General features: G+C 43.2%; 1 protein-coding gene across 11 annotated transcripts in view; it reads left to right on the top strand.

Annotated features, from left to right (window-relative positions):
- LOC122541051 (multiple C2 and transmembrane domain-containing protein 2-like) overlaps window positions 1-13,471 on the top strand; it is a 476,548-nt gene that overhangs the window by 136,838 nt on the left and 326,239 nt on the right. For all 11 annotated transcript variants that reach the window (XR_006309501.1, XM_043677545.1, XM_043677546.1 and 8 more), the window contains one exon: window positions 11,208-11,267. Coding sequence is in view for 10 of the 11 variants with exons in the window: in XM_043677545.1 (XP_043533480.1) it covers window positions 11,208-11,267 (60 nt within the window). In the remaining variant the exon portion in view is untranslated. The remainder of the gene's footprint in view (window positions 1-11,207; window positions 11,268-13,471) is intronic.

Genomic DNA, 13,471 nt, shown 5'->3' with positions numbered 1-13,471 from the left:
ACACTCCTGACTTGTGCCTTCTCGATAGTGACCAAGCTTCAGCGATTCAGGAGGTGAGTTACTCACAGCAGGATTCCTAACCTTTTGACTTGCTTCTGTCTCTACGGTATGTATGTGGTGAGTTCAGTTCAATTTCCAGTCAATGGTAACCTCCAGGATGTTAAAGGAATCAACAAGGATAGTACCATTGAATGTCAAGAGGAAATCGATGCCTTGTGGGAATTAGCTGTGGAAGAATGAATGCTTTCCTGTCCCAAACACTTCATGGTCAATAGACCTTTGAAGTATAGTCAAGGTTGCAATGTAGGAGACAGGGAGATTTTATTACGTAAATAAGATCAAAATCATCTTCCTGACGGGAGTGTCTGCGATTAGAGGACAACGAGTTAACAGAATTGGCAGGCGAAACAGTGAGGAGATGAGGAGAAATGTCTGTGATTTCTGATTATCTGGAATCCAGTGGCTGAACAGATGGTGGAAGCAGATTCGCAAGTAACTTTCAAAAGTGAATTGGATCAATATTTGAAAAGGAATAATTTGCAAGGCTAAAGGGAAAGATCGGGGGAGTATGTCCAATTGGCTTGCTACTTCAAACAGCTGACATTTGCATGATGGGTTGAGTCTCCTTCTGTGCTGTTGGGTTTCAGAATGACTTCTCTGACAAGAGCTCCTCTTCATCCATATTGGCAATTCTGACTTCCATCCTCTAGTTGCTGTTTGTGTCCAGCAGGCTCCATTATTTGGGGCCCAATATTGAGGTGATTTTTAGGCCTTGTTGATCTGAAACAAGGGATGCACATTATACCCCCACACACAACCAAGACCATGTTTCAAAGCCATGCTATCTGGTTCAAACCAGAAGAAAATACCACTGTTACACATTGGATTACATGATGTGGAGGTGCTGGTGTTGGAAGGGGGTGGATGAAGTTAAAAATCACACAACACCAGGTTATAGTCCAACAGGTTTATTTGAAAGCACAAGGTTTGGGAGGTAGCTAGTGGGGCAGAATCATAGGACATAGAATTTTTACTAAAAGATCAAATTGTCATTCAACTGATTCAATTGAACAAATGTGGATTGATGTTCAGTCTTTAATCACTTAAAATGGGAATATAGGTTTGGGGGCGGCATGGTGGCACAGTAGTTAGCACTGCTGCCTCACAGCGTCAGAGACCCGGGTTCAATTCCAGCCTCGGGTGACTCACTGTGTGGAATTTGCACATTCTCCCCGTGTCTGTGTGGGTTTCCTCCGGGTGCTCCGGTTTCCTCCATCAATCCAAAAATGTGCAGGTTAGGTGAATTGGCCATGCTAAATTGCCCGTAGTGTTAGGTGAAGGGGTAAATGTAGGGGAATGGGTCTGGGTGGGTTGCGCTTCGGACAGTCGGTGTGGACTTGTTGGGCCGAAGGGCCTGTTTCCACACTAAGTAATCTAAGTAATCTAAATCTAATCTAAGTAAAAAAGTAATGCCTTGTGGGAATTAGCTGTGGAAGAATGAATGCTTTCCTGTCCCAAGCACTTCATAGTTTGATTGAAGTATAGTCAAGGTTGTAATGTAGGAGACTGGGAGATTTTAGTATATAATGTAACGGCATTAACCCCCCACCCCGCCAATTTAAACCTGCAACACAGAAATGATTTAACCCCTGCTGTAATCTATAATCTATAATATAATCTATTGGGACGAGATGCAAAGAACTATCCCAAAAGTCACTATTTAAAGTACAAAAACAATTAAGAACTTTATTCTTTAAGTCTAACGTAAATATTAACTAACAACTATTTACAACTCCTTTCTCTCATTTATCTTTTACTTTCCCTTCTACAATACTGGTCCAATAAAACCCCAATTAAAATTAAAATTTCAAAACCAGCCAGCTGTCGAACCTTCTCTTTATATCTTCCTCTGTCTTCTTTTCTTCTTAGGGATTTCTGTTTCATAGGTCATTGATCGATAAAGGTACCTTTTAAAAGAGCTATTCTTTGGTAAGTCTGCACATGCTGGTGGTTGGGCAGTTCTCCTCCAACTGTTCAACTTTTCCCAGTCTTATACCCCAAAACATCAGCTTGTTTTGTTTGGCTTAATATTGTCAAAATACTAAATTCAAACTTGATTGGAGGTTATTATCTTGGGGGCATAATTTAAACTGATTGGCTGAATTTGAATTTGTTTTTTTGTCTCATAACAACCTGGATACTGCTAGCTGCTGGATTAAATGTTACATTGTAAATTCTCAAGTACTCCGTGTTCTTGCTAAGTCCATCAGTTTTCTTAAAGTTACAATACCCCTTACACCTTCATAAGAATAAATAAGATCAAACTCATCTTCCTGATGGGTAATCTTTTGAAATCCCATTCTAAGTAATTAAAGCCATAACAGCAATCTAGCTTTGTTCAATACTTTGCATCAGTTGTATGACACTTTGATCTTTCACTGTAAATTCTGTGTCATATGGTCCTGTTCTACAGCTACTAGACGAAGGAGCTGTGCCTCGAGAGCTAGTGCTTCCAATAAATCCATTGGACTGTTACCTGGTATTGTATGAGTTTTAACACTGGATTGCATTATTGTTAAATTATATATTCAAAGCATTTTTAATGGAAATGATTGTTGCGTCAGAAAAACATCAACATTGATTTCATATTGTTGTGACTGTGATTGAATTCCATGTTTTGATGAATGGGCTAAATACTTTGTTCCCTTTTTCAAACAAAAAAAACCCTGCAAATACAAGACATTGGTCAGGCCACGTTTGGAACAATGTGTGTAGTTCTGGTCACTCTATGATAGAAAAGATTTACCAAGATGCTACCTAAACTGGAAGGTTTGAGTTCTAAGGAGAGGCCGGATAGGCTGGGACTTTTTTCCCCAGGCGCGTAGGACACTGAGGCATGACTTTGTACAGGTGTATGAAATCATGAGAGGCATGGATACGATAGATAGCTAACAGCTTCTCCCCATGGTGGGTGAGTCTAAATCTGGGGGGGCCATAGGTGTAAAGTGTGAGGGGTCCATTGTTTCACAGTGTTTTGCAGTGGGTAGCCAGAGGTAATGGTGGAGGCGAGTAAAATTTTGTCATTTAAGAAACATTTCGCAAGGTACATGGACAGGATAGGTATGGAGGGATGTGGACCAAATGCAGGCAAATGGGACTAGTTTAATTGTTAAATCTGGGCAGGATGGGCAAATTGGGCCGAAGAGCCATGGAAACAGGCCCCACGACTCCGTCTTTCCCTGAATTGCAAATGTGGCCTTCAGATTGACCTAGCAAGCTGACATTTCTGACGAGGCAGCTGTCCCTCAGGATTGTGCTGTCTTGCAATTTAAGATTACATGCTCAAGTCATGAGACGAGGTTGGAACTGCATGGGCACCTCCATCCCACAGTTTTCCAGCAGCTTGAGTTCTGGTCTGCAAAGGTTTGTAAAATCAGTCCTTCCAGGAAAAATATGCATTAAACTTTGGACCCTCATCCCGATCTTGTGTACAGTGTAAACAGGAAATCTAGAGATGGGCTTTATTAAGTGCAGAGTTTTTTTACTCGCTGGACAGCGTCCCTCAAATCGATTCCAAGGAGCTCCCTCAGTGGAGTGGGGGTTGGTTCCGGTTCGGGTGAGCCAGTTTGGGATTCTGTGCTTCCAGACCAATGCTTTTCCAAGTATTATATGATATGTGTACTGTTATGGAACCCTCTGCTTTGAAGTGGAATCATAGAATACCTAGAGTGTAGAGGTAGGCCATTTAGCCCATCAGGTGCATACCAAAGCTCCGAAAAGCATCCCATCCAGACCCAGCCCCTCCCAGCCTATCCCTGTAACCCTGCATTTCCCATGGCTAATCAAAGAACAAAGAACAAAGAAAATTTACAGCCCAGGAACAGGCCCTTCGGCCCTCCAAACCTGAGCTGATCCAAATCCACTGTCTAAACCTGTCGCCCAATTCCTAAGCATCTGTATCCCACCTTCTCATGCATCTGTCCAGATGCATCTTAAATGAATCTACCATGCCTGCCTCTACCACCTCTGCTGGCAATACGTTCCAAGTGCCTACCACCCTCTGTGTAAAGTACTTACCGCGTGTATCCTCCTTAAACTTTCCACCTCTCACATTGAAAGCATGACCTCTCGTTATTGAATCCCTCACCAGTATTCTAAATGCGGCCAAACCAATGTCTTGTACAACTTTAACATGACCTGCCAGCTCTTATACCCCGTCTGATGAAGGCACGTATACCGTATGCCTTCTTGACCACTCTATCCACCTGTGCAGCAACCTTCAGGGTACAATGGACCTGAACTCCTGGATCTCTCTGCCCATCAACTTTTCCCAAAGCTCTTCCATTTACTGTATGATTCGCTCTAGAATTAGACTTCCCAAAATGCATCACCTCACATCTGCCTGGATTGAACTCCATCTGCCACTTTTCCGCCCAACTCATCAGTCTATCTATATTCTCATGTATTCTTTGACAGTCCCCTATGTTTTCTGCTACTCCACCAATCTTTTTGTCATCTGTAAACTTTCTGATCATACCAATAGTGCCCTCTTCCAGATCATTTATCACAAACAGCAGTGGTCCCAACACTGATCCCTGTGGAAAACCACTGGTCACCTTTCTCCATTTCAAGAAACTCCCTTCAAGTACTACTCTCTGTCTCCTGTCGCTCAACCAGTTCTTTATCCACCTAGCTAGAAATACCATGTGACTTCACTTTCTCCATTAGTCTACCATGGGGAACCTTGTTAAACGCCTGACTAAAGTCCATGTATATGACATCTACAACCCTTCCTTCATTTATCAACTTGGTCACTTCCTCAAAGAACTCTATTAAGTTGGTAAGGCACAATCTCCCCTGCACAAACCAGGTTGCTTATCACTGATAAGCACATTCTTTTCCAAATATAAATAAATTTTATCCCTCAGTACCTTTTCCAGCAACCTTCCCACCACTGACATCAGACTCACTGGTCTGTTGTTACCTGGAATATCCCTACTACCCTTCTTGTACTGGGGGACAACATGAGCAACTCTCGAAGTCCTCCGGCACCTCACCTGTGTTTAAGGATGCAAAAAAAAATCTGTCAGGGCCCCAGCCATTTCCTTTCTAATCCACCCAGCCTGTACATCCCTGGACACTAGGGACACTTTAGCATAGCCACTCCACCTAACCTGTACATTTTTGGACTGTGAGAGGAAACCAGACTACCCAGAGGAAACCAACGCACACACTGGGAGAGTGCCTGTATGGCGTTTGCACAGTCACCTGGGAGGTGGAATTGAACCTGGGTCCCTGATGCTGTGAGGCAGCAGTGCTAACCACTGAGCCACCGTGCCACCCCGCTTCACCTTGTAAAACTGTAGTTATATCTATTTTAGTTAACTTCTCCATTGATGGGATACTTGATGAAGTTCCCTCTCATCCAGCTTCCTGGTGAGTGAATGCAGGATTTGCAATTCAGCAACACCTTGTGGCCAACTATGGGAGATTGGCCGTGTCAGTAACATTAGAAATATGGCAACATGGCCACGGGAATAGACTTTGAGGGGCGCTGTACAGTGAGTGAATCTACGGGACAGTCTCATTTGGGGAAGAAAGGGACAGCTGGAGTGTTGGTTTACTGCTCGGGTTGACCGATGTGCACTGGAGACCTTGGGTCGTGTTTCTTATAACCTTTCACTCCGTGGAGTCCATTCCACAACAGCACACCATTGCAGTGCTGCTCAAATATGGATGCCACCAGGGTCAGCACTCCAAACTTCTCCACATCCTGTAAGCTGACCATTTTCAGCTTGTTCAATAACTGGCCAATTACAGCTGTCAAAAGGAATTCATTTATAGAATCATAGAGTCAGACAACATGGAAACAGACCTTTCGGTCCAATCAGTCCATGCCGACCGTGATCCCAAACTAAACTAGTCCCACCTGATTGTGCATGGTCCATATCCCTACAAACATTTCTTATTCGTGTACTTATCCAAATGTCTTTTAAATGTTGTAACTATACCCGCATCCACCACTTCTTTTGGAAGTTCATTCCACACGCGAACCATTCCCTGTGTTTAAAAAAAAAGTTGTCCCTCATGTCTTTTATAAATCTTCTTCTCCTTAAAAATATGCCACCTAGTCTTGAAATCCCTAGGGTCGAGCAGCTTTAATATTAATCTAGAGACTGTTTTGGCTCCTTTGAATCCATTTTGTCATTGTCCTACAAGAAGGGGATATTATAGTCTGTATAGGCATGAGCACAGGCCCCAGAGGAGTTGCATTAGTAGCTGTTAGAATTGGTGTGATCTGTGATGTTCTCTACCTCCACACCTACTGCTGCACATGTCAGCCTGTCCGGGCTGATGGGAAGATAATGTTTTTTTTGATCAGTCTGTGAGGTTGGAATGTCTCTTTGGGGAAGTAGAACAGAAGAAGTGTCTTTTTGTTACAGAGCGTCAAACTGACATCTGAGAAGTAATCTTGTTTTCATAAGAGGTTCTTTGTAATGTCTCATTCACTTTTGCTCAGAACTGTAGTCCTGGATTATAATGTTCATCACTCTTATTTCTTTGCTCATCCATGAGATGTCCGCATTGTTACTGAGGTTGGCATTTATCACTCGTTCTCGAGCTGCCCCCAGAATTTTTAAGGAAGTTTCTTAAGATCCATCTCTTTAAATCAAATTTTCAGCTAACTCTCATCGGAACATTACTTGATTAGAATTAGCTTTATTGTCACATGTATTCATGTGAGCACAATGAAAGGTTTGCACTTTCAGTGCCAGCTTAGGTACCAAGGTACATAACTACAGATTCTCAAGTATAGATTCTGAGGCAAAAAATATTGAAAAATAAAGATAAAAGAAAACAGTCTTTTCAAACCAGACTGCACTGGGCTTCACCTTGAGGCTGGGAGTCCAGGCCTGCGATTATTAAAGATCTTGACTGACCCATTGTCATCATGTGGGTGATAGTGTTGGGGGTGGAAAACTCCACCTTTCCTTTGTTTTAGACATACATAGATGGAAAATATAATTGAGGGGTGATAGGTACAGGACACGTGTCAGGGGTAATTTCTTTACTCAGAGAATAGTAACAGCATGGCATGCCCTGCCTGCAACAGTAGTAGACTCGACAACCTTAAGGACATTTAAGTGGTCATTGGATAAACACATGGATGATAATGGAATAGTGTAGGTTAGATGTGCTTTAGTTTGGTTTCACAGGTCGACGCAACATCGAAGGCCAGGGGGCCTGTACTGCATTGTAATGTTCTATGTCCTAGGTAGAAGGAGACCATGAAGCCCTTGGGTCAACTCTACCTTTCTATAATATCATGGTTGAACTATTCGTGTTTTGAATTCCACATCCTCATCTACCCAAGATTCTCCTGGGTAAGTAGTGTCACAGAATTATAGAACTGTTAGAGGGAGGCCATTCAGCCCATCGTGTTTGCACTGGAATCTATCAACCACTGCCTTAAAAATATTTAATGACCTCACCTTCTCCACCTTTTTGAGGCAAAGAGTTCCAAAGTCTTTCAGAACACGAGAAAAAAAAAATTCTCTTCATCTCTGTTTGAAGTATTTAGTGATTTTGCTAAGTTGACAGGCTGTAATTATTATGACTGACTCGCTAGACTAGACTGTAACTAAGATTCCACCATTTTGATGTGCGACAGAAGTTAGATTAGGGAGTAAGGATAGCAGGGGTCATCCTTTCCTGAACGGTACCAATGAACCAGTTGGCTACTTAGGATTCCCTATTCATTTCCTGAACTTTTTTTTCTGCCACCAGGTCTTTGTTGAACTGGATAGAAATGGCTTATATCTTTAGAATTTGGGAACGTTAAGCTTCTAAAGTAGAATCATACAATCCTTCCAGTGTGGATGCAGGGTATTCGACCCATTGAGACCTTCCGAAGAACTCCCCACCTGTACCCACCCCCACCCTATCCTTGCATTTCTCATGGCTAATCCACCTAACATCCCTGGACACTACAGGCAATTTAGCATGGCCAATCCACCTAACTTGTACATCTTTGAACTGTGAGAGGAAACCGGAGCACCCGGCAGAAACACACTAAACACAGAGAGAATGTGCAAACCCCACACAGACAGTCGCCCGAGGGTGGAATTCAACCTGGGTCCCTGGCACTATGAGGCAGCAATGCTGACCCAGCTGCCATTTCTTGGTGGTGGAATTCATGGATTTGGAACATACTGTTGAAAATGCTCAGGTGATTTACTGCAGTGCACCTTTTAGATGGTACACATGACTACCTTTAATCATTTTCTTGCGAGAAGGATGAACGTTGAAAGATGGCAGGTAGACTTGAGAAGTAGATGGGTTTTGAAGGTGATGTTCCTTTTAAAATGGTCACAATTTTTTTTTAAACAATGGTGAGCTTAAACAGTAATTTCAAGAAATCATGTGACTTGAGCTGAATGAGTAGACAAACAATCTAGAGACAGAATAGCTGATTTACTAAGTTGAGCTTTTGTGAGCCAGTGTGGGTGGGGGGAGAGGCCAGAAACAACTTCAGCTTGAAGGACAAAATGTCTATTCCATCTGTTTAGGAACCTCAAACTAACTACACAAGAGCCATGTATATTTTGCCCTAGTGATCAGTGAGGAAATTTCAGTGAGTTAGCTTGTGTCTGAGACTGTTGGGGAGAGACAGCAAATGTCATATCTGAGTGAGTGTGCACAGTTTACTGATAGGAATGTGAATTTAGGAAGAAATTAAAGAGTGATACCTCACTGGGATAGAGTGTCAGTAAAGGATATTGCTGGGAAGAAGGGTTGAATCTTTTTGGTATTGTGATAAGATGTTTGCACTATTTTTAAGAAGAGCACAGAAGTTAGCCCAGAGTTCTGCCCAGTATTGATTCCTCAATTGATGTTTCAAAGAAGAAACTGACCATCTGGTCTTTATCAGATTGGAGAGCTTGCTGCGTGCAAATTGACTGCCACATTTCCTAAACGATAGCAGTACAGTTGGTGGGCAAAGTCTTTGAAATGGCTAGTGATGGTAGAAAGTCCTTTATAAATGCAAGTTCTGTCTGGGGAAATCCAGAATTTTACAATTTGAGGTTGGTGTTTCAGGAGAGAAATTGGGGAGTGATTCCTCGACTGCGGAAATATGGGGGTGTCCTGCCCCACCCTGCCTCAAAAGCTTTGGATTCTGGGTGTTGATGAAAACTGAGGTGGAGGGATTTTTCACAGGCAATGGTTGAAGGAGAAGGAGCAATATTGGGTGAAAGGTGCTGAGGCACAGGTTAAGTGATTGATGGAATGAGGGACTGGACGGTCTGGTCTTGTATCTACACATTCTGCTTTTACTGCTGTTTTATTAATTGAATTTTCTTGAGCTTGCATGGCCTGATGATTGTCCGTTGAACTAAGCATTCACGTTGCTGGAGTGCAGTACTCTCTGTGCATTGGATAAACTGTCAATGTTCCCACTGATCGGAGGTGAAAACCGACAGAGATTTTCTTGAAGGCAAATTGGAGAGCAGCCCGAAGATGGACGTCAAGAGCGATTTGCAGTGGACTGTGAAGGTGGTACAGAAATGGTCCAGTGTGACAGAATAGCTACATAGAGCAGGCACCTGCTACTGGGATCCTGATGAAGGGCTTACGCCTGAAACATCGATTCTCCTGCTCCTCAGATGCCGCCTGACCAGCTGTGCTTTTCCAGCACCACACTCGTCAGTCCTCGTCTGCAGTCCTCACTTTCTCCAAGAAGTCACACGACACCAAGTTACAGTGTAACAGGTTCATTTGAAATCACAAGCTTTCGAAGCGCTGCACCTTTGTCAGGTGAAGTCTGTCAATATTCTTGGAGATCCTCTCCGCTTTGAGCCGGCAGTTTACGGTGTCATAGGAACATAGAAGATAGGAGAAAGAGGAGACCATTCAGCTCTTCGAGCCTGCTCTGCCATTCATCACGATTATGGCTGATCGTCCAACTCAATAGCCTGATCCCACTTTCTCCCCATAATCTTAGATCCGGTTTGCCCCAGTTGCTTTATCAAGCCACCTCTTGAATCCATTCAATGCTTTGGCATCAACTACTTCCTGTGGTGATGAATTGCACAGGCTCCCCACGCTTTGGGTGAAGAAATGTCTCCTCATCTCCATCCTAAATAGTCTATCTCAAATCCTCAGACTGTGACAACTGGTTCTGGATACACCCACCCAGTCTAGTCCTGTTAGAATATTTTAAGTGTCTGTAATATCTCCCCCCCCCCCCCCGAACCCCAGTGAAAACAATCCTAACCGAGTCAATCTCTCCTCGTACGTCAGTCCCACCATCTCCGGAATCAGCCTGGGAAACCTTTGCTGCACTCCCTCGAGAGCTAGAGCATCCTTCCTTAGAAAAGGAGATCATAAATACACACGATAATCTCGGTGTGGCCTCACCAAGGCACTATCTATCTCCATGGTGGTAGCCATGATGTGGAGGTGCCAGTGTTGGACTGGGGTGGACAAAGTCAGAGGTTACATGACACCAGGTTATAGTCGGGCCCGCAGGTTTATTTTAAATCGCAAGATTTTGGAGCGCTGCTCCTTCGTCAGGTGAAGTTCGGGATCTTTGTGGCAGTGAAGTGTAGCATTGTCTTTTCCTGTAAACAGACTTGCCTGCTGACATTGATGATTATCCGCGGCACTGAGTGGCTGTGCCAAGTTTACGAGTGAGCACGGTGCCCAATGCCATTACAACAAGATCAATGCCATTGCAATTTACTCCTCAGATATTATTTGTATTTTTCATTTTTGTTGAGCAGCAGATAGTAGCAAATCAACTCTATTAATAGTAAGGGTATCCTATTAAAATTGTATTTGTACAAAGTGAAGTACTAGATTTGATGGAACTCTGATCTAATGCACTTAGTTAGAAGGATGTTTGCTCCAATAAAAAAAAACCATTACACCTCAAGTCTGTGCAGTTGGCTTTTTAAGTTAATAACCCATTTATCATCTCTCAATACTCATTGTCACCTTAATAAAAACCACAAAAAAAGGTTAATTTTTTGAAACGTTAACTCTGATTTCTCTCCATAGATGCTGCCAGACCTGCAGAGCTTTTCCAGCAGTTTCTGTTGTTGTTTCTTCTTGTCACCGTGACTGTTAGTATTGGGCTTGGTGCTGCTGGGGAATGTTTAATGTGGTGTCCTTCATGTAACTAAACTGAACCTTTTATCTTTCAGGATGATCTCAGTGAAAGCACTGACCTCGAATCATCGCAGAGTTCACAGTTCCTCGAACAGGTAAATGCTTGTGTTTAATTGCTGAAGAAATTAAAGTTCCTTAGCTTAGAATGAAATGTTATTGACATCGATGTTTGAACACGTTTATATCAAATTCTTCTCAAGATTATTTCAATTCAAGTAAATTCTAGGAGATGTATATAAAATTTGGGATTCTAAGGCTAAATTTTTAGTTAAAAACACAGGACTTGACTTTTACACAATTAATATTTTGGAGAATTTAGCTTGCTTTGGTGGAGCTGCCAGGTCAGAGTTTTCCCACTAAGCCACCTCTAACAGGAGGAGCCAGATGTCCAGTCAAAACCAGAGGTTGCCTTGTACATTCTGTAGAAAGTGAGGACTGCAGATCCTGGAGGTCAGAGTCGAAGATGTCTTGCTGGAAAAGCACAGCAGGTCAGGCGGCATCCGAGGAGCAAGAGAATCAACGTTTCGGGCACAAGCCCTTCATCGGGAATCCTCGGATGCTTTTCCAGCACCGCACTTTTCTACATTCTGTAGTTCTGTCAGGAACTGAAGGTTTTCACCTGAGTGGGTTTGACTTTAGCAGCGAGTGGGTAGTGAGCAGGAAGAGTTAGCGGGGGGAAGGTACGGAGGAAGCAGAGGTGTGGTCAGTGTATCTTTTGTTTATGTTATCTGGCTGTTTCACTCAGAACAGGCAGTTTCAATTTTGCTTCAGTGTAGACTATCTTACTGGAATGAGAACCAATTGGGAATGAATCTTTGTGAGCCTGCACTTTGTGTAGAGGACATACGAACTTTATCACCCCCCATACACAATCCCCTGTGTGGATTCATTGGAGAAATGCAGCCTAAACATTTCCTAGCTTCTTCCTAAAGGAAGACATCTACAGTGGGCCTCATGGAACCTTGTGGCAGGAAGCAGTGGGAACAAAGTCACAGCAGGTGAAGGATGACTTTTCTCACATGGTAGCTCTGAGAGGTAGATTGGGTAACCATAACAAAACGCTGAGGTATCCACAGTGGTGAAATCTGAAAGAAAATTGCAGAAAAGCACTTTGCTTTTGTCTAAGAATCGATCTCCAAATAATTTTATACTTCGGAGAGTAGCTGGAACCAAGGAGAGGTCAAAGTTGCTTTTGTGGGCTGTGGAATGCCTTTGCCTTCATTCCTAGAGACATGAATAAACCAACATCAACAGCTTTCTCGGGGAACGAAGGAACTTTCTAACAGGATCGGCCATTTTGCCTATTGAGCTGAACTCACCACTTAATCCAATCATAGCGGATGAGAGAGCATTCTTCTAACTTCTCCATACCCTGCGTGTGTAGAAGTGCTTTCTATCATCAGCCCTGAACACGTGCTGTAGTTTTATGGTTATATCTTGTTGTTCTGGGCTTCCCCCAAGCAGAGGAAATGGTTTCTCTTACTCTCTCTGCTCAAACTCTTTCTAACCACGACCGTGAGATATTATCTGTCTTTATCCTCATTAACATTGTCGGGCTACATAACCAGTCAGTGTCTCCTACTCCACTGTCTCCTCTCTGTGTGTTTCAACTCTGTAGATCTTCCAGGGAGCTGGTGGTGTAGTGATAATGTCACAGGCCTAGTAATCCAGAACCCTAGGCTAATGTTCATGCATTCTCACCAGCTGGTGAGGTTTATTCAATTGAAAAAAAAGTCTGTAAAAACCCATCTTGTAGAATAATATCACTGAGGGAAGAGAATCTGCCATTTTTATTTGGTCGAGCCTGTATGTGACTCCAGAGCCTCTGCAATGTGACTCACTCTTAAATGCTGACCCAGCCAGCAACACAATATCCCGTGGACAAATAAATACAAAGCTGACTTTGCCTCAATTCCTACTTGTCCTAATTTGATGTCATTTCAGCAGCTTTGCCACCCATCCCCTATCCTGGGTTTCTCCTTTTGTGATCAAAGAAGCCACAGGTGGTTCACTCTGCCTATGAGTGTTCTGAAATTAAGACGGTATAACAGACTGATCTTTGTGGTCACAAATTAGCCCTGGCCTATCAACGTGGGACAAAATATAGTCCGGTCAGCAATACGGTGCCATCATGCTCGTCCCTGATATTGTAGAGGTGAGTGCACACGGGAGTTAAATCATAGAATGCAGGCTGCGCAGGAAGAGGCCATTTGGCCCATTGCATCCGTACTGACCCTCTAAAGAGGTCCCAGCCAAACCCACCAACCCAATCCCTTTAACCCTGCATTTCCCATGGCCA

This window comes from Chiloscyllium plagiosum, chromosome 36, assembly GCF_004010195.1.
Source record: "Chiloscyllium plagiosum isolate BGI_BamShark_2017 chromosome 36, ASM401019v2, whole genome shotgun sequence".
In the NCBI taxonomy this organism is placed as follows: Eukaryota; Metazoa; Chordata; class Chondrichthyes; order Orectolobiformes; family Hemiscylliidae; genus Chiloscyllium; species Chiloscyllium plagiosum.
Note: the sequence above shows the minus strand (reverse complement) of the source record. Positions and strands in the feature narration are given on the sequence as shown.